Source organism: Zootermopsis nevadensis, unplaced genomic scaffold (genome assembly GCF_977971745.1).
Source record: "Zootermopsis nevadensis isolate Lab colony 2312 unplaced genomic scaffold, Znev_1.0 Znev_ptg000013l, whole genome shotgun sequence".
NCBI classification, from domain to species: domain Eukaryota; kingdom Metazoa; phylum Arthropoda; class Insecta; order Blattodea; family Termopsidae; genus Zootermopsis; species Zootermopsis nevadensis.
In genome coordinates, this window is record NW_028259145.1 from 16,660,872 (window position 1) to 16,685,455 (window position 24,584).

General features: G+C 38.9%; 1 protein-coding gene across 1 annotated transcript; it reads right to left on the bottom strand.

Annotated features, from left to right (window-relative positions):
- Window positions 1-7: 7 nt before the first annotated feature.
- Window positions 8-23,415, bottom strand: LOC110837567 (transforming growth factor-beta-induced protein ig-h3). Its single transcript, XM_022079821.2, has 14 exons — window positions 23,140-23,415; window positions 15,848-16,063; window positions 8,512-8,676; window positions 8,144-8,238; window positions 7,048-7,214; window positions 6,554-6,694; window positions 5,493-5,709; window positions 5,220-5,357; window positions 4,126-4,341; window positions 3,448-3,758; window positions 2,461-2,646; window positions 1,612-1,768; window positions 1,259-1,440; window positions 8-822 (listed from the first exon to the last, which is right to left on the bottom strand). The coding sequence occupies exons 1-14, from the start codon at window positions 23,301-23,303 to the stop codon at window positions 736-738; spliced, it is 2,442 nt and encodes an 813-aa protein (XP_021935513.2). The 5' UTR covers window positions 23,304-23,415; the 3' UTR covers window positions 8-735.
- Between the last annotated feature and the right edge of the window lie 1,169 nt (window positions 23,416-24,584).

The following is a 24,584-nucleotide window of genomic DNA, read 5'->3' on the forward strand; positions in this document are numbered from 1 at the left end:
CACAAAGTACACTAAGACAAAATATGCTTTTATTGGTACCATCACTTGCTTGTACAATACTTTTCAGTAAATTGTCAAACACTGGCTCTGTACAACATGTTCTGTGTAACTTTCAAAGACATGTCAACAAATAATATAAAGTATTTATATATTTATTACTTACTGCTATTGATCCACTAAGAAAGTGTCTGCATAGCATACAATTATACATAAAGATGTTGTGCGGTAACCAAGTTGTCTGTCTCAGTCCGACTGCAGTAAACATAAATTAATTATCCCCCCTCCCCAGTTTCTACCCTATCAATTTTCATAAAAAGAACATTTCATTTTTATCCTTTGGTTGTATAGTCATTCTTACAATCATAATAAGACCGACATTTAAAAAAATCCCAGCTGATCTATGCAATGTTTTCATACAGCATTACAGTCAGGCACACCTGCTCTATTATAAACATGATATAAACATAAATCTGACAATAAGCATGCAGTATTTGACTACCACACTAAAGTTGATAATTTATTAAATACCTGCTCAGAATTTAAATTAAAAATTTCTTCAGAATACTTACTAAGAATCTTAAATACAAACATAGTTTAGAACATAAATTGTGTCTGTTACTGGATTAGATTTTCAGTCATTAAAAGCAAACAACAAGTATTTGTAACATGACAAATGTCTGATAACAGTGAACATATAATGGTATCTAAAAAGCTTTTAAAAAGATTAAAGAAACCTTACAGTCCATACAGGAAAACTTCAACATTGGGATTCCCAAATTTCTGGAGTGATCCATTGTGCTTGTTACCATGTGGTACCATAACCTAAAAGCAAACAATAAAGAGATCATAAGATCATTGTCTTACTTGGTACTGCAGACTTTTCAGCAAGGATATTTTCTAATTGATTAAAGCCAACTGCTTCTACCCCTAATTATAATAACCTATCTCCTTAAGTTCTCCTCCTCGGTCTTCCAAATGGACATTTTTCACGAAAATTACAATTACAAACGTAGCAATGGTGTGACAAAAGTGGTTGTGGCGATGGCAAATAGTATGATTTAGTACATGTTTTTAGACTGGCTCTGAGGTTCAAACTACTGTTTCCTCTTGAGTTCGTCTGTTTATTCATGCTTATGATTATGTAAAAGGCACATTCTCACACTTCTCACTACTCCTCTGTTTTCACTCAGTTTACCAAAGGCTGCTGAAACTGAATGAAGTAAACTGAAGAAAATAATTTCTAGCAATTATTACATACCCTGTTGACAGAATGAATAATGCCATTGGTGGCTGGAATATCACAATCTTGAACCATAGCACTGCCAATATGGACTCGCCCCTCATGATCTCTTCGAACAGCTACGGACCTTCCACCGAGCGTCTCGACGCGATTGGTAAACGGCCAGGAGGTGGCACTCACACCCGTACAGCAAAGGGCCTCTGTAACCGTAATATTCAGATCCATGAATGCAGACAGTTTGACATTACTCGCATAAAATTGGAGTCCCTAGCTTGTAGTTACACACTTTTATGAACAAAAATTGCAGTATCAAAGAAATCCAACAGTAATTACATGCTTATGTGCATCTGTAAATGTTTATTATATCTTACCTGGAAGAAGGTGCTGACGCAGAACTCTTGCGGCCAGGTGTTTGTCTTCAGTAATAGTCTTAAGATCCTCTTCTTCAAGCTTATAGAAAGCAGAGTCTGTTGGGGCAAGGAATGTGAATGGACCATCTCCACTCAAATCGTCCTCCAGCCCAGTTCCCTGCAACAAACAACTGAATAATTACGAAAAATAAACATGTAACTTAGATTTACTGTATCTTGAAGCTGAGACGGTACTTTAAATTGCCTTCATGACCTTCACTGTAGTAAATTAAACACAGAAGGGTACATTAAAGTATCTAATTAACCAACTCCACTGAATTTAGTTCTTGAGAAGCTAATAGTCAGTCAGCCAGTCAACAAATTCCCTGCTTCTTATGGAACCAAAAGGTTTATTATCATGTTCACATTAAGCCTGCAACTGGTCCCTAATCAGAGTCAAATAAATCCAGTCTGCACCCCCATAACAAAGTTTCATTTTAATATTATCCTCACATATACCCCTAGGTCTTCCAAGTGATCTTTTCTTCCCTTCAGGTTTTCTGATACATTTAATTGCACTACAATCAACAGCATTAGGTCTGGCAAAGAGTTTCAGTGTTAATAAAGAAAAATAATCCAGTCAGTTGAATGAAAGCCAGCACTGACCTCACTGCAAATATTTGGAAATTGAAATAATTAATCCCTGTACTCATGCTATTCTGCCTTTCAAATTCAGCTTTAAATAACTGCACATTACAACTGTACATGCAAACATTCTAAGGCACAATACAGTTATATGAAAGAGTCTAAAAATATGAATCTCCTGAATTTTGCCATATTTTTAATAATGCTACTGGACATTACCATTACCTTAATAATTTTCCTGAGCAGAGTATAGTTGTCTCCCTTCTCAATAAGTTCCAGGATTGAACCAGTAGGTGGCATTAGTAACTTGTCTACCTCATGGACAACTCCTCCACATGCCCGATTGTCGAAGTTTATTACCCGTGCACATTGGGCAGTTGCTCTTGTAACTGCACCAGTAAAGAATGGTAACTGCAACATAAGCAAAAAGTGAAAATTAACAACAACAAAAACAGCTGTACATTGTGAAAAGTAAGATGTGATACGTGTGTTTGAATAAAATAAACATTTGTTATATTTGCCTGAAACTAAATTACAAATAAACACAAATCACAACATAACCTACATGTCCAAATCCAAGACACAATACAATAGACTCAAATACATTACATTTGAACAGGGACACAAGATTGAATGCATAACGACAACATATCATGGATAGGTGTTTCAATATGAATGTTGTGATAAGCGTATACCAACATTTTTTAAAATACCGTCATTATAAATGCCACAAAGCCTACTTAAATTTCATTGCCCATTCTTTTAACAACTCTAATAATAACAATAGTGATGATACTGAATGATGATAGCAACAGTAACAAATACTTGATATAGCCTAGCTTAAGACGTCCTCTTCCCCACTTAATGGTACCTGCACCTTGTCGTGGTGGTGGGGCTTGAATACCTCAGTGACCCCAAGAGCTATTCTGGCGGTAGCATAGCTACTGGTAGGACCTCCCTAGCCAGATTGGTCGAGGGGGAGAGGTCAGACTAAGACAGGTACCCTGGTCCTCCAGGTTGGGGGTTGGTCGCAAGGCTAGCAACCTTGCACCGTAAAAAGGAAGATGTTTTGAAACCTCAATCAAAGCCTCGGACAGACGGACCTAAGAGAGGACCGAATGGAAGAGGAGAATTGAGGAGGCCATGGACCGAATACGGACCGGAGAGCCATAGAAGAAGAAGATCTAAAATGTAAACATTCCTCAATCTTACCGTAGCATAAAGATTGATACGAATAGACTGGTCTGCAAGGCCACTTTTGAGTTCCTTATCGTTTGAAAAGTCACACAACTGCACCTCAGGCCCTGTTGTGTGGTACAGCAGTAAGTCACGAAGTCTGTCCTTGTCTGTTCTAAGCTTCTCCAGCTCAGAAACTGATTCAGGTCTTGCAAGGGCTTCATCGGTTGGGGCAAACATTGTAACATTCTTCATTGAATCAAGTGATTCGGCCAATCCTGCCTCACGCAGAAGTGACAAGAATGTAGTGAGGTTGTGACTAGCCAACACTCCAGTGACTGGACGAGCTGAAATTATTTATTTTAATTAATATTCAGTTTTTCCTTGTTATCTTTGCTTTCCATACAGAATAGTTATTCAATAATACACTCTGTAGAGTATCATCAAATTTTTCTACTAGCTTATGCATCTTAGCCCTTGTCCAATATTGCCTGTTTGATAGAACATGGACAGGTATAAATTATATTTTATTCTGTTCAGAATTGTTCAGGCAGGCTTTTGCCACCACGCTCGTATCTAACAGGAAGCTACAACAGCACTATGGTCACATAAAATCACATTAATTAACTTACTTTCATTACAAAGAAGCTTAATAATTCTAAGATGTTCTTAAAGCTGTAAACAAATTTCAAAATATAACATTCCTCTGCTCACCAGAGTCTGGCATAATGATGTCATCAATGACATGGATAATTCCATTAGTACCAACTACGTCTTTGGCAACAATCTGTACGCCAGAGACAAAGAGTTTGCCATCATCTGGTCTTCTTTCAAGACTCAAAGTATCACCATCCATATTGACCGTCATCAGACGAGTCTGGATCGCAGCAGAGCACACAGAATGTTGTATCAGGTGGTGTCGAAGAACATCTAAAAATCAGAGATGGCCAGACTCAACAAACTTTCACGAGAAAAATATTTTTTGGCATAAGGGTGACAGCTTTCCAGTAAAATCATCACATTTCAACACGCTGTACGTATCTTCAAGCTTGAAGGTACTCAGGTATCAGAGTTGTGAGTTAGTAAGTGTGGTCAAAGAAAATACCATTTTCTGTATCTGTGTAATCCTTTAACTAAATAAACATAAAATTTGTAATAGTTTTTTGATCAAACATGGAGTTAATGTGTTTCTATTTACACAATGTGTAAAAAAAAATTGGTGTTTCACACAGCAAAGAGAAAGAAATGGGATTGTTTGTACATTTCTGACTGGACACAGAGTAGAGTAGCTCTTATGTCTCAACTTCAGCACTGTATTTATTAAAGATAAAATAACGTACCTACATTGCTAACTTGGACTGTAACTTCTAGTTCTGATTGTCATTACTTTAGTAATCTGCATTTAAAGTCTAGCGGAATAGTAGCAGGATGATTTTAAAATGTACTGAAAAGAAATGGGCAAATATCGCAGTTCATCATACCTTATTCAAATAATATGGCTTTGCAAAAAATAAATAAATAATAAAAATAAATAAAAACAAATAAACAATAAAAATGAATAAAAATAAATAATAAATAAATAATACATTTTTTAAAAAACTGTACAGTTAAACTGTTCATCTAGGACAAAATATCAACGAAATTACTCATCAGAAAATGTTTTTATGATAAGACTGAAAATAATTATATATTTTGAACTCTCACTGTTTCAAAACGTCTTTCACGTCTTAAACATATTAATAACATGTACGTATAAATCTGGTTGTTCCTGTAATTAACCAAACTACATGTCTAAGCAAAGGACTTACTTCCAACACATGCCTCTCCATCCAGTAGTCTGGAACGCACTGTCGGATCCAGCTTCTCAAATGCAGAATCAGTTGGAGCAAAGATGGTCACATGACCAGGTTCCTTCAGTGTCTGAAGCAGGCCACTCTTTGAAAGTACTGCAAAATGAAACTGTTCGTCAACAACAATATTCTTGATAAATAAAATGATTAACTTAATTTAATTTCATAATATATTTTATTGAAGTGCATTCTTGACTATAACTACTCTTGAAGGAGTTAAAGCATACTTACAGGAGATGAAAACGGAGAACTGGCTGTCTTGTGCGAGGAGCTGAGCAAGAGTTTTAGTAACGGGGCGGATCATTCGGTCCACAACATGTACAATGCCATTGGTTGCATAGTTATTTACAGATGTGAGTCTCGCACAGTTTGCCGTCATCAGTCTTTCACCAGGAGCATGGTAAAAGTTCACTCTTACAGAGCTGTTTGCATTGTCGCTGTACAAAACCTGAAATGAAAACGCTTATTCCCTGAAATTCAACGTCTTTCGATTTACAAACCTCAAAGTTCCTAGATTAATATAAAAAGAAGTAGATATATGAAGGATAAAATCATTCCACCCCTTCAAAATAGTCTCCTCCTGAATCTACAAACTCCTACTAGCAGTTCTGCCATAATGAATTTCTTTTTGAACACTTCTGAAATCCTTCAAGGTGTCCCTGTGACATGCTCAAATGCTGCATCACTGATTAGACTCTCCTTAACTATTTTAGAGAAATTCTTTCATTTTCTTAACATTTTCATAGCATACTGAACATTTGATCATTCTCACCATTCACTAACAATCATATATTCTCCCACTTTCTTTGAACATCTTCATTTAGTTCAGTTAATTCCTTTTGTAAGATTTGAGGTTTTCACAGCGGTGAGTATAACGATTTCTGTGTTCTGGGTTGTTGCGCTGTGTAGTCTGGTCGATGTTTACCAACGTTTCAGAGGTCATACTGCCTCCGTCATCAGGGCGATGAGTATGAAGATTTCTGTCTTCTGGGTGGTTGCGCTGTGTAGTCTGGTCGATGTTAACCAACGTTTCAGAGATCATACTGCCTCCATCATCAGGGCGATGAGTATGAAGGTTTCTGTCTTCTGGATTGTTGCGCTGTGTAGTCTGGCAGATGTTCACCAACGTTTCAGAGGTCATACTGCCTCCGTCATCAGGGCGATTCATCTGACTACATAGCGCAACAACCCAGAAGACAGAAATCTTCAACTGTTGTTTTACCCACTCTTTTGTCCAAAGACCAACAGACCACAATCCACATAATTCCACTATAATTCATAAATAACCATACCTGTTCATTTACAAGCTCGCTCATGTCATAGAGACCTGGAACCATGTGGCCCAGAACAATGTCCCGCATACTGGTACCCTCCATACCAGTTTCACGTCGTCTGCGAGCAAATGCGGGCGGAACGTAGAACTCCACCTGATTCTGAAACAATGTACGAATGTGATACTCTCACAAAAGATCCAAATCACATAAGTAAAGTTAAACAGCCAGTGAAAGCAGTACTAAATGAATGGTTATGGGTAATCTGCTATTATCTGTATAAATATTCATCTTATCAAATTCATATTACAACAACATTTATGTCCTGAAGAAGGTGATTTTCTACTGGGATACTGGGAACGACCCGTTCTTCAAGTTCCTGAGCACTGCGGGTCCCAACATTACGTTGGCTCGATTTATGGACATTCGGTAGGACTCCTTGGACGAGGGATAAATAGGAACCTGCAAGAAAATCACGCTGATGCAAGGTAATTCTGTATATACAATATACTTACTGCCTCCTGCAAACTATCAGTGAAATCACGAACAGCATCATCAGATGGAACAAAGAGTGTCAAATTGCTGGCAGCTGTCTTCTCTTCCAGACCAGAAGTGTGTACAAGCTGCACAAAATCCTTTGCTCCAACATCAGCTGCAGTTTCCAGTAGACTCTTCAAGTGTACTGTAAGAAAATTGACAGTCTCTTACCGCCATGTATATGAATTTAATATACAGGTAGCCGCCCTCGATTTGCGCCGATTCAGATTAACGCCGATTTTGAAACAAGCAACTCAAAAAGTGAAAAAATATATTTTACTATTATTTATAACGTTTTACAATGTATCTCGTAATGATTCTTTTACTAAATCGTAATTCTTACATTGCTGATTCTGAATAAAAATTATAAATACAGTCATCTCTGCAATTACGTATGTTTCGTCAACGCGAATTTGCTCCAATGAGATCGATGGATCGGTAAAAGCTGTTTGTGAAATTCAAACTTTTGCAAATGCGAGTTTGCTCTTATGTAATTTCAGTCCTGGCGCTTTAAACTTTCAAAGCACTAATTTAATCTCTGCGGGGGTACCGGGGTTATTTTTACTACGCGATTTTCTATAGGTCGGCGTCTTACATGAATGCAACTATCGCATAACAGCAGAGATGACTGTAAACATCAATCACATGAAAGAATCACAGTCAATCGCGGGGACCAACGAATTGCCGATTGTAAGTGTATAAAATATATTTTTTAAATTCCCTTTATTTTATTTACGTTATTTCAGAGCTTTAAATGTAAAGCCATTATATTACTCGTCAATGTTTGGGAACACATATCATTGACTTCCCATTGATTTACATTATAAAAGAGTTTCAATTTACACCGATTCCATTTACGCCGGTTCGTCCAGGAACGCATCCCCGGCGTAAATCGATGGCTACCTGTATGTGTGTGTGTGTGTGTGTGTGTGTGTGTGTGTGTGTGTGTATATATATATATATATATATATATATATATATATATATATATATCAAGGTTCTCTTTAAACTGTTCTTTTAATCCACTGCAGTCAATAAGACGCTACAAATTTAACAATTTCTAATTTCTATTACCCTCTGAGCAGCCTGGTTTCTCTTCAACTCGTCTAAAGCCATGACAGCATTGGTATTTCACAACGAAAGTCTTGCGAATTCCATGGTTGCGAATCCTGCACAGTAAAAAATACAAGTTACTACACAATGCATAAAAATTTACTCTCCTGTTAGTTTCTTAAAGGTTACTGGTTTCTGGTTTTGTTTTCAGCAGTCTGAAATTCGAACTTCATCCATCCAAATATCGCATTTCTGCATGAAAGATTTTTCTCAGTAGAAAGAAGTATCAAATTATACTATGACTTTTATATGATATGAAATAACTTTTCCTATATCCAATATTAACCTCCATAATTTGAAAAAAAATTAACAGCACTCTATGTACTTACTTAGTCGTACATGTATATTTTACATCTGTTTGCTGGCAGCTGGAGAATTGGAAAGAGCCGAACAGACCGCCTTCTTCATCGTCGCCGTTTGTACCAGAAGTTTCATCTGTGTGGTTGAGATGCTGGCTTTCATCTATCTCCTCACGTTCCACACACACATTAGGCCTGAACAAGTACAATATCAACACTGATCACTAAAGCCACAGTCCGAGTTACCACTGCACAAAATTCCGTCTTGACATTTATAAAAAAGAAAATACATTTGTCCTTATAAGAAGTAATGAATTCTTGGGGGTGGGGGGACAAGCTGATTTTCAGACCTCTTTAGTCACGTAGCAAATTCGGTATGTTCTGAAGAACTTGTTCCTAAAATGATATGAAATGTTGTATGTGAGTTTATGACTTCTTAGTAATTAGCTTTTGAATGAATAGTATGTTACTCATATACACTGATGATGATGGCAGGATTAAACCAGGAGATGGTCGGACAACCAGAATGTGAAGCAAGTGACAAATCGGTTGCATCAATTAATGGAATTGTGAATATACAATTCTTCTATGTGTCAAAACATATCAATCAACTTGGAAATAAAAATGCAATGTACTTTTCCTGTGGGACATTACTTAATTCTGAGTCATCCTAGTTTGCAAATGAGTGAAAATAACATCTGCTAATAACTAACTAACTAACTAACTAGATGGCTTACCGAACCCGAAGGTTCATCACCGAATTAACCAAAGCCCTCCATCGGACCCTATCCTGGGCCAACAAAATCCAGTCTCCTTCAACTCCTATCTCCCATAGATCCCGCCTGAGATTATCCTCCCATCTACGTCTAGGTCTCCCCAGCGGTCTCTTCCCCTCAGGCTTCCCAACCAGTACCCGGTGCACACCTCTTATCCCATCCATGCGCGCTACATGCCCCGCCCATCTCATTCTTCTCGACTCAATCACCCTGACAATATTGGGGGAGGAGTACAGATTTTTAAGCTCATCATTATGCAGTTTTCTCTATGCCCCATCGTCTTCTCTCCTAGGCACAAATATCCTCCTCAACACCCGATTCTCAAACACCTGCAATCTGTGTTCCTCCCTCTGAGTGAGAGACCATGTTTCGCACCCATACAAAACAACAGGCAAGATTATTGTTTTGTATGCTTTAATTTTCAGGTTCTTAGAAATCAGACGGGAAGACAAAATATTTTGAACTGAGAAGTAGCAGACATTTCCGGAATTTAGTCTCCTCCTAACTTCCTCATGAGTGTCATTTTGATTTGTTTTGTTCCCAAATATGTGAACGTTGTAACACTTTCAAAGGATTTATTAACAACATCTCCTAATGAAACTATAAATTAATTAAAATACAGAACATTTTTCTCTACTGAGTAATAGATCTGTGGTTCAACTTGTGATCAGCTGTCATCTATCCTGCCAAAAATGTTCATTATTTTCTTCAGTCCTTCCAGGAAAACACTGGGATATCTTCATACAATTTTTCAAGGAGAAACGTTTTTCGAAATCGCCCAATTGGAAGACCAGAAAGGAAATGGAAAAGATAGAGTCAAAAAAAGATTTGTTTTAAGGATTGCAGGTGGATGGAACTGGCTCATCACTGTGTTCGATGGTGGTATGGCAGTGTTAGTAAGCCAACATCATGGTACTGGCAATGACCCGCCCTATTCACCACTCAGTTATCTTATCGACCTTGTAAAAACTCTACGACTGACTTGAGGTCGATAAAAATCCTACAAATTAAAAGCAACAGGAACACAATTCGAGCAGAAAGGTCGTAACAAGATAAATGATGCGCCGCTGATTTATATTTTCTGAGTGCTACAGTTTAAAAAATATCTAATACTGTGACATTTGCAATTAAAATTTATTGCGCCCACTACACGAGTCTCTTAATTTATGTCAGTGGCAACTGCTGATATCAAGGGCGCTAAAAAAAACATTTAGCGTGCCACTTCCTCATTAAAACGCCAAACACTGCGAGACGAGTCAGGACAGTTCAAAGTAACGCCATTTGGTCCCACCCAATCAACTACCAGGACTCTTTCCCCGATGTTGAACCCAGGTTAAGAATGAATGGAGATTTACCGACTCCCCAAATGCTGAAGTAATATTCTTGATCATGTGCTTAAACACTGCTCGAGGAACACTGTAAGCAACCACAGGGGTACGGATGAGGTAATTTTAAACGCAGCAAAATTGCACTACGCTACAGGAGAACAGAGCATGTAAACAACGGAATGGCAAGGATAGGTGGAATATAATATCTTGATGAATGTGACAGTGCAAACGAGAGTTTGTTAATGAACATGAGTTAGTTTATCAGTAGCACGTTTCATGGTAACTGGACATCTATTTGCACATTTTTAATTCAATGTATATAATTTACTTCGTTATCAATAATTTCAAGTACATTGGTATCGGTAATTGAAATGGTTCAACGTGTAAGTGTAAGTATTTTGTTTCAGAAGTAACAAATATGAGAGTGTATAACAGTTTCCGACCAAGTTTCTAAGCAACGAATGACCTTATTATATGAACAAACAGTTGGCATCACAAACCGAAGGTTCAGTTCAACTAGTAACGTAACTACAGCCAACTCCCATCCTCGAAAACTGCCTTCCTTGAATTAATTTTCCTTCCCCTATTTCCTGCTTGGTCTCCCAAGTGAATGTTTCTCAAGAGGTTTCCCCTCCAGAATTCTGTATTAATTTCTCGCCTCACCCATCAGCACATTCTCACAGATTTCATAAATGACATTACGCGAAAAGAATAATTATAGGGAGACCGAAACTTCGATGAAACAGAAAATCAAGTAAGACGCACGATGAGCAGATGCATGAGAAATTATGTTACGTGGTGCGTTCGTATCAGTAACGGAATTTCATGCCAATAACAGCAGAAATGAATTGTAGGAATGCCTGGAACAGCATTAAACTGTGGTAGGAAGGAAGGGTCAAACACCCCTTAAACGGCACTGTCATCGAAAATGTTTTCGTTAAAACGCCGAAACATCTTAATAAATTTTAACAAAACGGCTTAGTAAGGTTTCTATTATACTAATTCCTCTTTTCACTAACGGTCATCGAGATTTTCCTCAGTCCCCCTAGACTAATTCTGCGATGACGATAGCTGTCTTTGTAGTTGTTGCGCCATGTAGACTGGTAGAAGTTTATCGACGTTTCATCATCACGGCGATCAACATTCTCTTCGTTTTGATCGCCCTGATGACTGAGACAGCAAGCACCTCTCCTCTGAAACGTCGGTAAAATTTTATCAGACTACACAGCGCAACCCAGAAGACAGTGCCTAATTTGGCTGCAGAAAAACAGTAAGTGATTTTATGTGTACTACAAGTCGAAAATGGAACACCGCCCGCTGTTGTACAGCAAAAACACATGTCTTCATCTATAGAAGGCTATATCGTAGACAGAACTCCAGTTTTCACCCCAGTTCGAGGTCACTTGTTCATAACGAGCAGAGATAACTGACGTGGTGACGCTAATATCCCCCCACCCCAACCCACCGTCGTTTCAAAACAGCTACTTTGTTTCTACAATTATCACTCTGTCCTCTCTCAAAACACTGGATTTTATGTAACGTGCTAAATGGTATGCCCCCTAAAAGGGCTTCATGCGCTGATAATCGTAACATTACATTTCATTCGCTTGACATAGGCCTATCCCCCCCCACCCTTCGGATCTTTCTCTGCTAACTAAGCAAACGGTGTCAGTGGTTAAGAACATTTGTTTTACTTTTCTTTTGATAGAAGAACAGTTATCTAAACAAAGAAGAAAGTGTTTCTTACTAGTCTTCGGGATATTGATAAGAATTAGCACTGCACTCCAGGGTTAAGGGTCATGTGCCACTTTCAAGCATTAAAACATTCAACGGGCAATAAATTACTTCAGGCTTATAATAGAGTATCTCTATCACATAAACACAAGTTTGGTAGTAAAACAACACATCAAGATCACAATTCCAACAAAAAAAGTTAACATTCGAAAAGTTCATTAATACAATCAAATATTTTGATAGTTAATTTCGTTCTTCTTGCAGTCAAGAAACAATTCTCGGACCTCAGTTCAGACGCCAAACAGGTTCGTGTAACGGTACCATACTACACTCGTATTCGGAAGGTACCGCGTTCGGAAACTGGACCAGTTAACTACGAATATCTGTTGTCTGCCCCAGGTACCTAGAAATAGATGCCGTAATTGCACCTCGAAATGCGCTACGATTTCTTCCATCTCATTCGATACTACATAACTTCTATAATTAAAACAGACCGGATATCCTATCATACTTGAGACCAGACGTGGTGGTGCAGTGGTTAGCTTCGTATCTGGGAGGTTTCATGTAACGTCTAACCTATCGAACCAAAATTAAACTCGATCATCTACTTTCCAGGGGCAGGGATTTTGTCTTCGCCACCAATTCCAGAACGGTTTCAGGGCCTACTGAGCCTTCATTACAACATGCACTGGGGGATCGGTAGCAGATAATTAAAGATAGAGGAAGAAGCCAACCGTTCACCTTCATTATCCTATACGTCATCATGGTGTAGCGCTTTCATTTAACTCAGGGACAACTTCACACGTTTTATCATTGATGTCTCCGCCTACTGCCTAACTTTAAGAATACGGCCTACGTTTACGTAGAAAGAGCTCCAAGACTGTCGAACATTTGTCCCACCAAAACTGCAGATATAGATGACGTCGTGATATTTCTCTTTCTTATTACTGCACACTTATTGTTAGCTCAAGAAAGCAGACCTCGAGACCACTTGCATGGTTGCAGTTCTTGCACCTCAGTCATGGCGATGAAGGTTCCGCTAAGGTCAACGACCGGCCTTCTTCAACACCCTCTGCCTTCTCTGTCTTCGGGAGAGATCGCCACGGATGCATACGGGTTTCTGGCTTGTATGCACAGGACGTAACGGGACACACATGGAGACACAATTCGTTTGTAGGTATGACGTGAGGAGGGAAAAGTAAATTAAACAGGCTTAGAGTAAAGGTCTTATTTCTTATGAATTAACTACGGTTTGGTTTTACTGTTAAAAGTTATACCAGGGTAATGACCGTTGAACACCCAGTTTCCTCACCTGATACATAAGTTAACGCTCGTAAATGGCTTCAATTTCTACTTAGTCTCCTGCGTGTTGGCCCACGATCATAAATCTCTTGTGCTCTGTACCTGTCCCAATTAATTACGTTCCGGTACAAAGCGCACGTTGTCTCGTTACAGGATGTAGACTGCTAACGCGAACCTTTGCAGATTCCATACCATTTAACTACAAAACAAGTTTTGAAAGTTTTTTGCGCAGGTCTTGTCTTCCGGGCAAACATAAATGTACCGGCTTTCATATGTACAGAAGATGACTGTCTTCTTGTATCTTGCATCGTGTAGCCTACTAGATACCGAATGACGTTTCAGAGGAGTTTACCGATTCTATTATCAAGGTGGCGGATGATGGAGGATGTAAGTTCCTCTAAAACGTCGATCAATATCTACCATACTACACGGTGGAACACCCCACAAGGCAGCCATCTCCATTCTCGTCACCGTGCGAAACTCAAATTTCTGAAGTTCTGTTCTGGGGTTTTCATCATGGAAATTTCCGAAGTTCATTGTCATGGCTTAACGACTTTTGTATATCGATACAGGTCTTCCAGTTCCATGTTGTGGCATTGCTTCATCTCATCTGTAAAGTGCATTAGGTTCATTAGCAGCTCCACCACCGCGAATTGGGTAAACCATTTAGAATACAAAGAAACCGTTCACACAGTTACTTTGCAGTCAGGTAGCTGAAAAGAATTTAGGAAAAATACTAGAAGAAAGAAAAAGAAAAGAAATTAACGAAGCGTACAATAGAGGAAATTGTACAAAATAAATACTGCGATGTACCTATACGATTTTCTACTAGGCAGGTTATTTATGACCTGGAATAGCTTCGTCGGCACGGTCTGACTGGCTACAAGATGAATGACAGGGGTTCAATGCCACGTAGACGCAACATTTTTCAGTACACTCAATGAAGTACTCGTATGTATGTGTCCGTGTATGCGCATATATGCTACATTCATATGAGTATATGTACATTATATACGTAATAGGCCTATTAGTGGTGTTTATTTACGTTTGTATGGATGTACGCCTAAGCTCTACTGCCCGCAAAAGTCATAAAACAGACAAGCGGATATGAATCGCGTACATTTGCACACGGTCGAAAACGTCGTCGTATATTCCGATTTTACACTGTCTGAGAAATCAGACGTAGAAAACGTCGTCGTATATTCCGATTTTACACTGTCTGAGAAATCAGACGTAGAAAATGCAGAGAACAACCACGTCTCTATTTATCAGCCCCATTCATTGGAATTAACTTGCACAACACATTCAGAGTATTACTTGCAGTTTTTTTTTACCTCAATTTGCTGCTGAAACAGTTCAAAGTCCTGTGTCAGAACAGTTACTGCTGAACCTGCTAATTCCTTGTGCAAAGTAGATTAGTTTGCAATTCTTAAACCAAGTTAGGTACTACTCAGCAATGAAATATTTAATTCAATAAAAAGGCTATCTAACACATTCTTCAGTACAATTATAACTTCACGTCTCAGGATTTTAATCCTCGTACTAGTAACACTATACAAGCCACATTCATTGATAATGTCTTTCTCCATTTTATTCGCTTCGACATGTAACTGGGATGAATGAAACAAAACTTCACACAGTGTGAAAATCAAGCATGGAAGACCCAATAAATTCATACAGAATTTTAGTCGCAAAACCAGAAATGAGCTGAGGGACAAGGGGTGGTTGAAATGATCACTCGAACAATCACTGCGAGTGAGATAGCAACCAACTCACCATCAAAATTACTTAACTTCACATGCAACTATCTGAGTTACTTGCATCATCCAACTAACCAAACAAATCGAAATCAACTCAACAAGGCCAAACAAACCCAATGAAACCCAACCTAATCAAACCCAAACTAACCCAACCAACTCTCTGGTATTAAAACTCGAAGATTCAAAACCCACACGGTACAGTTCATATTCCGAAGACCTATTCTTAATAAGAGTATAACAAACCACTGCCTTTATTATTCTGAGCATCCCATTTAAGCGGCTAAGATGAAATAACGCCGAAATAATATAAACAATAAAAAAGGAATGGGGAAAGACCTCGGAAAAAGGGTCTTGGCCTAACTGAAGGTCCTTTCCAGTCATTTGCCTGGGGGGGGGGGGGGGGGGATAAGAAAAACTTCATTTACGATGGCCGGCCAAACGGGGCATTTCAATATACAGCACTCACCCCTTCCACCATGGCTGTCTGGCCATCGCAAAGCCAGCACCCATGCTGCCAAACAAGTTGCTGAGGAGCCCCCCTGAGAAGCCGATGTCAGAACTGCCCATCGGATCCAGGAGTTCCGTACTGCTACTTTCGTCTTTCTTTTGGTTCCCTGTATGGCTGATGGTGCTCTCCAATTTCTGAGCCTCTTCTTCAGCTGCGTCTTCAAGCTGCTTGAATCTGAAACAAGATAGTCGAGCATTCATTACTACTGGCAACAAAATCAGAAGTTTCATCACATCATTGGACGTAACACTGAGACAATTCAATCCAGTTCATTTTATCTCAGCCTATAACTCTTCCGTCCATACTAGAGTTAATCTTCTTCTGGGTCTTGCAAGCAACTACTTTCAAAAAAACTTCCCAGCCGAAAAATTGCATGTATTTCTTGTTCGCCCGTTCTGAGCCACGTGTCCAGCCCAGTGTAAAGTCGACACGAAAGTCGGAATGGGAAACATTACTCGGTTCGATTCCCCAAGTCGTCACCACGGCAAACCCCGCCATCATATGCTTCACTGCAAATATACTGCATACACAATTGAAGATATCCGACAAGGGGTGTGATTTGGTGTACAGTTAACAATATTTCATAATAACATTTCAGAGCCCTGCGGCTTGTCCAAATTATTCAAAATGTCAGAATCAAATCTGAGGCGGCACATGAAAGGATCTAATCAGTATGAAGAAGAATAATAATAAGAAGAAGAAGAAGAAGGAAACAGTCACAGGACTAAACCGTAAGCAGCTGTGGTCACCCGCGGAAGAACAACATCCGCGAGCATTCCGAAGAAAAAGAATCATACTGACCATTATCAAATCAGCAAGAATTAACAACGAAGACTCTGGAACCTCATAAGTTTCTAGTAAATTAACTTGCTATAAATCACTTAACACGAAAGATTCTTACTAGAAAATTTACGATGAAGACGAGTTCTGAAACGTGTACAACAGATCAAGATAACATGAATATCCCCATCCCCCACAAAATTTTCTCAAAACGAAATTAGACTATTGATATTTTCAAAACTTCGTGCATCGAGAGGGCTCTAACCGCAGTCAGTGTCTTATGAAATCGAAAATGGCTGGCCGCAGGAACGTTGCAGGTATTTTACCCCTGAGTAACTTAAGAGTGCGTTTGTTGGCATCCATTTGTCTTCCCTTCTCCTACCTACAACCTAAGTATTAAAGTATGTATTAATTACACACTATATTATGTATATAATTTTAATTGTACTTGTGAATGCGATACTTCGCAAGTCACTTAAGAGAAACACGGAGATGGGTGAGGACGAAGTAATGAATAAAGAAGAAGTTATGCCTACCTAAAGAAGGAGCAAGTAACAGGAGGATGGAGGACGTGAGGAAGGGCAGCTTCATAATTCGGTGGTCCACATAAGTATGATCAGGAGGTCAAATCCAGGGAAATGGGTTGGGAAAGACATTTTTTCGTACCCATGGGGAAGATGAGATAAAACACATGCAATTTTAGTCGCTTTACAGTTCAAAAGTCACGTGGACGGCCAACTAGTTATATTTATATAGCAGAATTTTTATGAAATCTGAAATTAGCTACTTCCTAGAAGTTCCAAACCTCCACAACTCGGAGGTCGCAACAGTCGAACGATTGTAGGGACTTGACTGTCGATCCGTGAAGCTGGCAGAATTATTAGATGCGGTTTACGCTTTTAATACTTTATACCATTAAAGGTTGAATGCAGGACGTTTCATGGCTTAAGAAGCAAGTTACATAAAACAACGAGATGCCAGGAAAAAACTTTTTATTTATTCACATGCTGCCGGAACCAAGACAAATCGGTTCCTGGCATAACACGTCGCACACCTGATCATCCTATCATCCGTGTGTGTTAATATGTTCAGCATTCAAGTGCTTTATGTCCATAGTTCTTTTTAGAATTACCGTTAGCAATAAAAGAGTTCTTATCAACATTTTATGAACACACAACAAAAAGGTTGTACTGCTTATTTGTGTTAGGTTCAAGTGGATGCCGATTGTTACTAACGTAGGAAAACGTCGTGATTGTTGGTTTCGAAAATGCTCTAAATATATCGGGAACACCAACGGCATTACAGAAATCCCGTATTTCAAAACAAAAGCTGTTCCGTGCACAAATTTTGTCTTCCTTTAGCAGGAAAAAATGTGTTAATGATGGCTTCAATTGACAGACAGTTTGCAGTCTGAGAAAACCTGCTCCAATTCAACTATGTTTACTGCGTGTAAAGAATCTCTTCTCGATTAGGGCCTATAAACATGACTTTTACGTGCTGTAGGCTACTCTGCCATAGTAACGTGACACTGCAGATCAAGAAACGTTGATGAAAATTTAACAACTTTAGTAGAAGAAACACAACTTCAACAATTTATATTTTGGTTAAAATTATTTAATGTGTTGATAGTTGCAAATCAACAGTACAGATGAGTCTACCAAAAACTAACCAACGTTACTTCATCACTCACTTTTCCACCGCGGCTGGAAAAAATGCCTACCAACCGATTATGCCAGGCCTTGCTACGGCAGTGTCGCATTAAGCAGCTGTTAATTGTTACTCCCTCCGTTATTTTTCAACTTCTCCTGTCCTTATCTGCCACAGAAAACAGTCGATAACTGACTTCATATCCGGATGACGCGTTCAAACAAAATATAGCTTATTTAACAACGCCATAACCATAATGTAAGATAAACTGGGAATGCAGTCACTAGACTGTTCTGTCAGTAACATCTGTGTCGTTACGAGTTTCCTCATAGTATGCAGCGAGAAGTCGTGAAAAAATGCGAGACACAGATTCAGACATATCATTTCGTTCAAACACGAAATAATAATTATTAACAAACACAAACCTGTAAAGTGAGAACACGTCTTAATTATTCAAAATTCTTATATACCTTTCAATGATATCTTAAATCATTCAAAACGAAGAGATGTCCTACAAAATCCTGTTTACGAGGCGTGACTGATCATCAGCTCCCTTGTATAATTATTTGTATCAGAATTACAAACGCCAGCATGTGCTGAAATTCGTACCAATACGAACTTGTGAATGTAGATTCTTGAAGTTGTGCAAAGTGATATATCTTTGATAAATACAAAGGGGAAATGGATATAGCAATATGGAGACCGAGCGTAGATGTCCAGAGAGTTTACAAATGACAAATCAATTCAACTTGACAACCTATAGGCTCTATTATGTATGGTGACGTGCCATTAACACGTCTAGTATTAAATTAAACGGGTTCATCTACCGTATTAACTGTGTAACACGTTTGTTCCATCCCAGATGCAAACGTTACACTTCTGGAGAAACGCATGAATGTGTCAAAATAAAAAACGAGTGAACAATCCGTTTTAACTTCCTTCTGAGTTATAAAAATACAACTTTACTCAATACAGTTTATTTTCTAAAGGGAGTGGTTCTGCTGGCTCCACCAAAGTCTGTTTTTGTTGCTGACGTCTTGATAAAATTGCTACAGAACTTGGGGTCCATAGATCAATACAACGATCCTAGGCACCGAGCTGTTCCGGAGGTGTGTTGCGGGCGAGGATAAGCCGACGTTTTTATGTCCCGGGTCTGTGCAGGGAGGGCATCACGGATGTATGACTCACATCTTGTTCTAAAAGGTCTTATAATATCTGAAAAATTATGCCCATTTTTTTCATAATCCCGCCTAGTGTTAATGATTTTCACTGTTCTGAAATTTGAAACCAGCACATAAATGAAATGGCAAAACATACCCGAATAAAATAACGCTATTGTAACCTACACGGTTTGAATTATTCATACAGGCCCTGAAAATAATTTGAAATAAATGTTTCGGTTAACACTGCCTAAAGGGTCGATTCAGACATGTGCCTGAAAGAAATGAGGAAGAAACACGAGAATCTCTAATGGCTAACCCGTTCTCCGGCCAAGATTCGAACCGGGCACTTCCCTAGTATAGTAAGGCATCTTAACGTATGCATCCTCAGTCTCGTAGGGGCAACACTTAAGTACTAGAGAGAGACAGTTTCTTACAGAAAGATGCCATTTCCAGTTCAGTGGTACAACAACTTCAGTTATTCGTTCCTTAAATGACATCGCTTGACGTTCCGTTATTCAGTATTGACAAGACACAAAAACACCCACATTTCAAAGGAGGGCAAAGAACCCGCATCCGTTAGACACATAGAGGCTCCTCGGTACATGCCACGAAAGTGGACTTGCAGCAGAGAGCGAGTAATGAATAACACCAAACGTAACGGAATGCATTTGCTAGTCAGCGTGAAACTACACGGAACGGCAAATGTGTCGATCACGATCCAAGATGTACACGAACTGGACTGCTCGAACACGAAGATCGTGGGTTCGAGTCACATTGGGAGCATATAATATGTAAAAAAGAATTATTTCAAGAGTTAGATCTGAACTGGAAAAGGCTAGAGGCCCTAATGCATAAAAGGCATAAGAAAAACAAAGCAGTAAATGTTTTATAATCTTAAAATCTTATTTCTGATCCTACAACTAGCTCCGATAATTATTTTAACAATGTCTTCAAAGTTGCTGAATGTCGAATGATTGTATACTCTATTTTGGCTGCCCTCCAATTCGTTACAATCATGTGATTTCATAGTTCGGTATCTTCAAACTGAGGCTTCTTTATGCATAAACCATTACTGTGACCCAAAAAGTCAGAACCCACATAACTAGCTTAATCCTTAAAGTAGAGTTTCTCTTCTCTCGTTCTACGCCAACTGCGTGTTTCACAGACGAGTAAAACATTCCTATAGTATTTCTTACTCAGCATAACATGTGAAAACTGATCCATTCTGTATCAAAAATTGTAGTTCAAACTCTAAAATAGCACGCGAACTCCAACGGTAGCGATTTGAGCCACTGAGCAATATTTTGACAGCATCTCCTGTAAGATTTTCTTTGTGTAACACACACGGCTTACATTCACTGTCATTACAGATCATTAACTATTATAGAACGGCATCTCTGTCTGCTACAGATGCCAATTCATTTTCACCAATTAAATACAGACCTATTATAATTTGTATTTATTATTAAGTCAACACGTTTTAATCTATATTAATAGGGCGGATTCGATGATATTCGAAGAAGGTGAGCTTTAAAGTGGTCGTGACTTATTACAAGAACTTCCAGTATTCGGCATTCACCTGGAAGATATGAGAAAAGTTTTAAGGTAACCGGTTATTTATATAATTTATGCGTTCTACATGCCGCGTCTATCGAATAACCCTTAGGTTAATGGCCCTAATAATATTTGTCAAATAATACAAATTACAAACCTGTGCATTATGCATCTCTCTCCGCTGCCTTGTTACTTCCTACCTTTTAAATATAAATATTACCCCAGCTCTTAATAAAAGTATATTATGAACTAAAAAATCATTAATACTAAAAGCTGAAAAATATATACAATTTATCTGTCATCATTAGATTATATAGATTGGTATTATATCCAAACAACTACGAGATAATGGTTTTTGTCACTGGCATCTGGCAGATAAAACGGATGTCTTATTGTTTTTGACTACACTTGGCCCCAAGTGCGAATTAGTGCCTTCATTAAGTTATTACGATGTTGACGCCCCGTGGACAGCCGGCAACTTCTCCGACAACACTGTGCCGCGGGACTGCCGACTTCGCCAAATGTTGACATTATGAAAGGCGTACAAGAACTCCTTAACGTAACTACCGTTAACATGTGGTCTGCATTCTGTTTCTTGAGTAAAGACATAAATGACAAGAACAAGAGATGAACGAAGAAAGACTTTGCTTTTGCTGCTAATAATGTGACGACTAAATGGACGAACAGCACGATACAAAATAAAAAGACGCGGTGATAAGAAAGAATGGGAAGCCAGAGAAATCTCTTGGCCACCAAAGTAGAATCGTATAAGGAGAAGGCCAAAGGACAGAACTTGAAGACGAATGGAATGAATGATCGATATTTATATTGGATATTAAAAATAAGGAAATAAAAGATGTTGCAACGAGCGATTGCATTTTAATTTTTGCCTCGTCCCTGCACTCACACACGTACACGCACACACAAATGCTGCTGCATTTAGCTTTCTGTCACGCTGCGCTATTGTCTTTACAGTTGGGTCGTTTCCAAATGAGGGGTACGTGACGTCAGCGAAGATCCTCATTGTATTCATTAATGAATGCGAAGTCAAGCCTGAATTTATGGCACGTAGTAATTCTCTTCCATTAGCTTATGTTACAGACGATATGTACGGTGTTCTAAAATCCTTTTAAAATATTTTATGCGCATTAGTTAATTTCTTGTTTTTGTAGGTCACCCCTTATTTAATAGAACTCCATATGAACGAGAGCGAATGCCATTAAAATCTTCTCGGGGGATCGGCAGCATGAGAATTATTTTGGACACTGGCAATGAATTCATCTTCAGGGTTGATGCCAGTCGCCCGAGAAGGCTTCAAATCTTACAAAAAAATGCAAACATAGGCTATAAACTATAATTCGTAAGACAGTGGCTTGATCCTCGTACGTGGAATACAACACTTAAGAATTAACAGCTTTAATTCAAACACATAAAACAAAAATAAATCATGGAGTCATACACGTAGCAAATTCGAGAACTTCAGGGACTTACAATGAAATCCCAAGAAACGCAGAAATTATTATTAATTGATGATCAGGACTTGGTGTTTGAAAACTTGAACTTCTTTTAATTCTGGAGAAATAAAATCTGCGACCCACAAATATGTCTTCTTGTGTGTGCTTGCTGGAAGTGGGTGGATGACTTTACTGTATTGGAAATGACTACATAAAACAGAGTCCTTCTTGGCAAAGTAACAGTTGCTCAGCTTGCCAGATTCCCCTTTTTAGTGTTCTTCACGCTCTAGCGCCATTGAAGAACACCTCGTCTCTCGGTCACGTTTTTCGCAACAATTACCTGAGATCACATTACTGCAAGAATAGCCTATCACCTCTGTGCAAAAACGATCTAAGCGATATCACAACTTTCCAGTTTTGTTCTTTGCATTTTGGACATTCATGCGCTCCGTTTGTGGCTCGACATTCATCCAAACTGTAATTGTGAAGTCGCCACATACGCATCACTGTCTTTTTTGCATCCCATTTTCTGACGTAGTAAAATTCAATTCCAAAATACCAGGTACTACGACGTATAAGTTTAAAATTTGAGATTGTAGTCTGTCCAACATATACCTAGAATATGAAAACTTTACGAAGTCCTGAAACTTACCCTTGCCGGAACTGAGACCAGAAATCATGTCCATCGAAGAGAGTCGCGGCTCTTCGAAAGGGGTTGTAAGAGAAGAATCCCTCTGTGGACGAGGGCAAAACAATCCCAATGACGAAGACGGTGAGAATCAGCGTCTCGAAGCTCCGTATTTTACGCCCTGACATATTTGACGGCTTGAACCGCTTCCAAACCGGTATTACGATAACAGAACAACTTCCTCTCTGTCACCGACTACTCCAACACGAATAACTGCGAGCAGTCTAGTAACCAACTTATATCACGTTGGAGCTGGTGGTCGCGACGCCGACAGCAGTGCCGCCTGGCTGTGTATTTACGCCCTACCATGACCTCGCCCCCTTCCCCTCTGAATCCTACTCTGTTCGCTCCAGAAGTTTCCAGGGCGGTCAAATTAATTTGCCAGCACATGACCGCGGTAAATGGAGTATGCAGAAGGTCCTTTTCAACCGTACCATGCCGACATTGAAAGATGGAACACATCTTGAACGCGAGGCTGTGCGGTCAAGGTCATCAACAAGCATGGGAATAAAAGCATAATTTATATGTCCTTCAACACTACATAAAGTGTTAGGAGGAGTTCCAATTTACAATCTTCTTGTGTGCTAACTGCAAGTTCTAAAGACCGAATTTTATGCACGATATTATAATTACACATCGGGACCCAAGAGAGACCATGAAACAGACGGCATCTAAACTGAACGCCCCAAACCGAAATGTAATTTCCCTCGGCAGACACGTGTTGTTTTACATTCTACATAAAGCGAAACAAAAGTTACGTATTTTTCGAAGTATTTTGCTGCATACAACTGCAGAACACTTACCGTAAGTTACGCTAGTGTCACATCAATTTCAAAAGTTCCAACTGCCACCATACTGGTATTATTAAGTAAGTCCATGATGTATAGTTCCTCTGAAGCTGATAATTGCTCAGCTGGTGAATAATTTCCCGCTTGCATGAAACCTGAGAGTTCATTACCGCGTTCATAAAAGCCCACTACTGGACCTTATCCTCAGTCAACTGAAAAAAGATGAGAAGTAATTCTTACTTTTAAAAAACGTAATAATAGTAATTCAGTTCGATTCCTTTATTAGAGTTATTATAACAGCAGAGGGCTTATGACAGGCAAAAACTAATAAGTGTATACAAGTAATAAAAATATAACAACAATAATAATAGAGCTTAATATGTGTTATACTTCTTAGGTGGGTTACAGAGTAGTTGAGCAACGTTTCACTTTAGAAATGCATACTTCAATAACAGTAATAATAGTTTCAGCAATAATTCAGGTCAATTCAGTTCAGCAACAACGACAAAACGTTCAGTGAATCACATGCCTTTTGTAACCATGTGTGTGGGTATAAATTGCTGAACGCTTTTTTGTAAAGGGAAATAAATATGCCGTAAAAGTCCTCAACATCACCGGTTG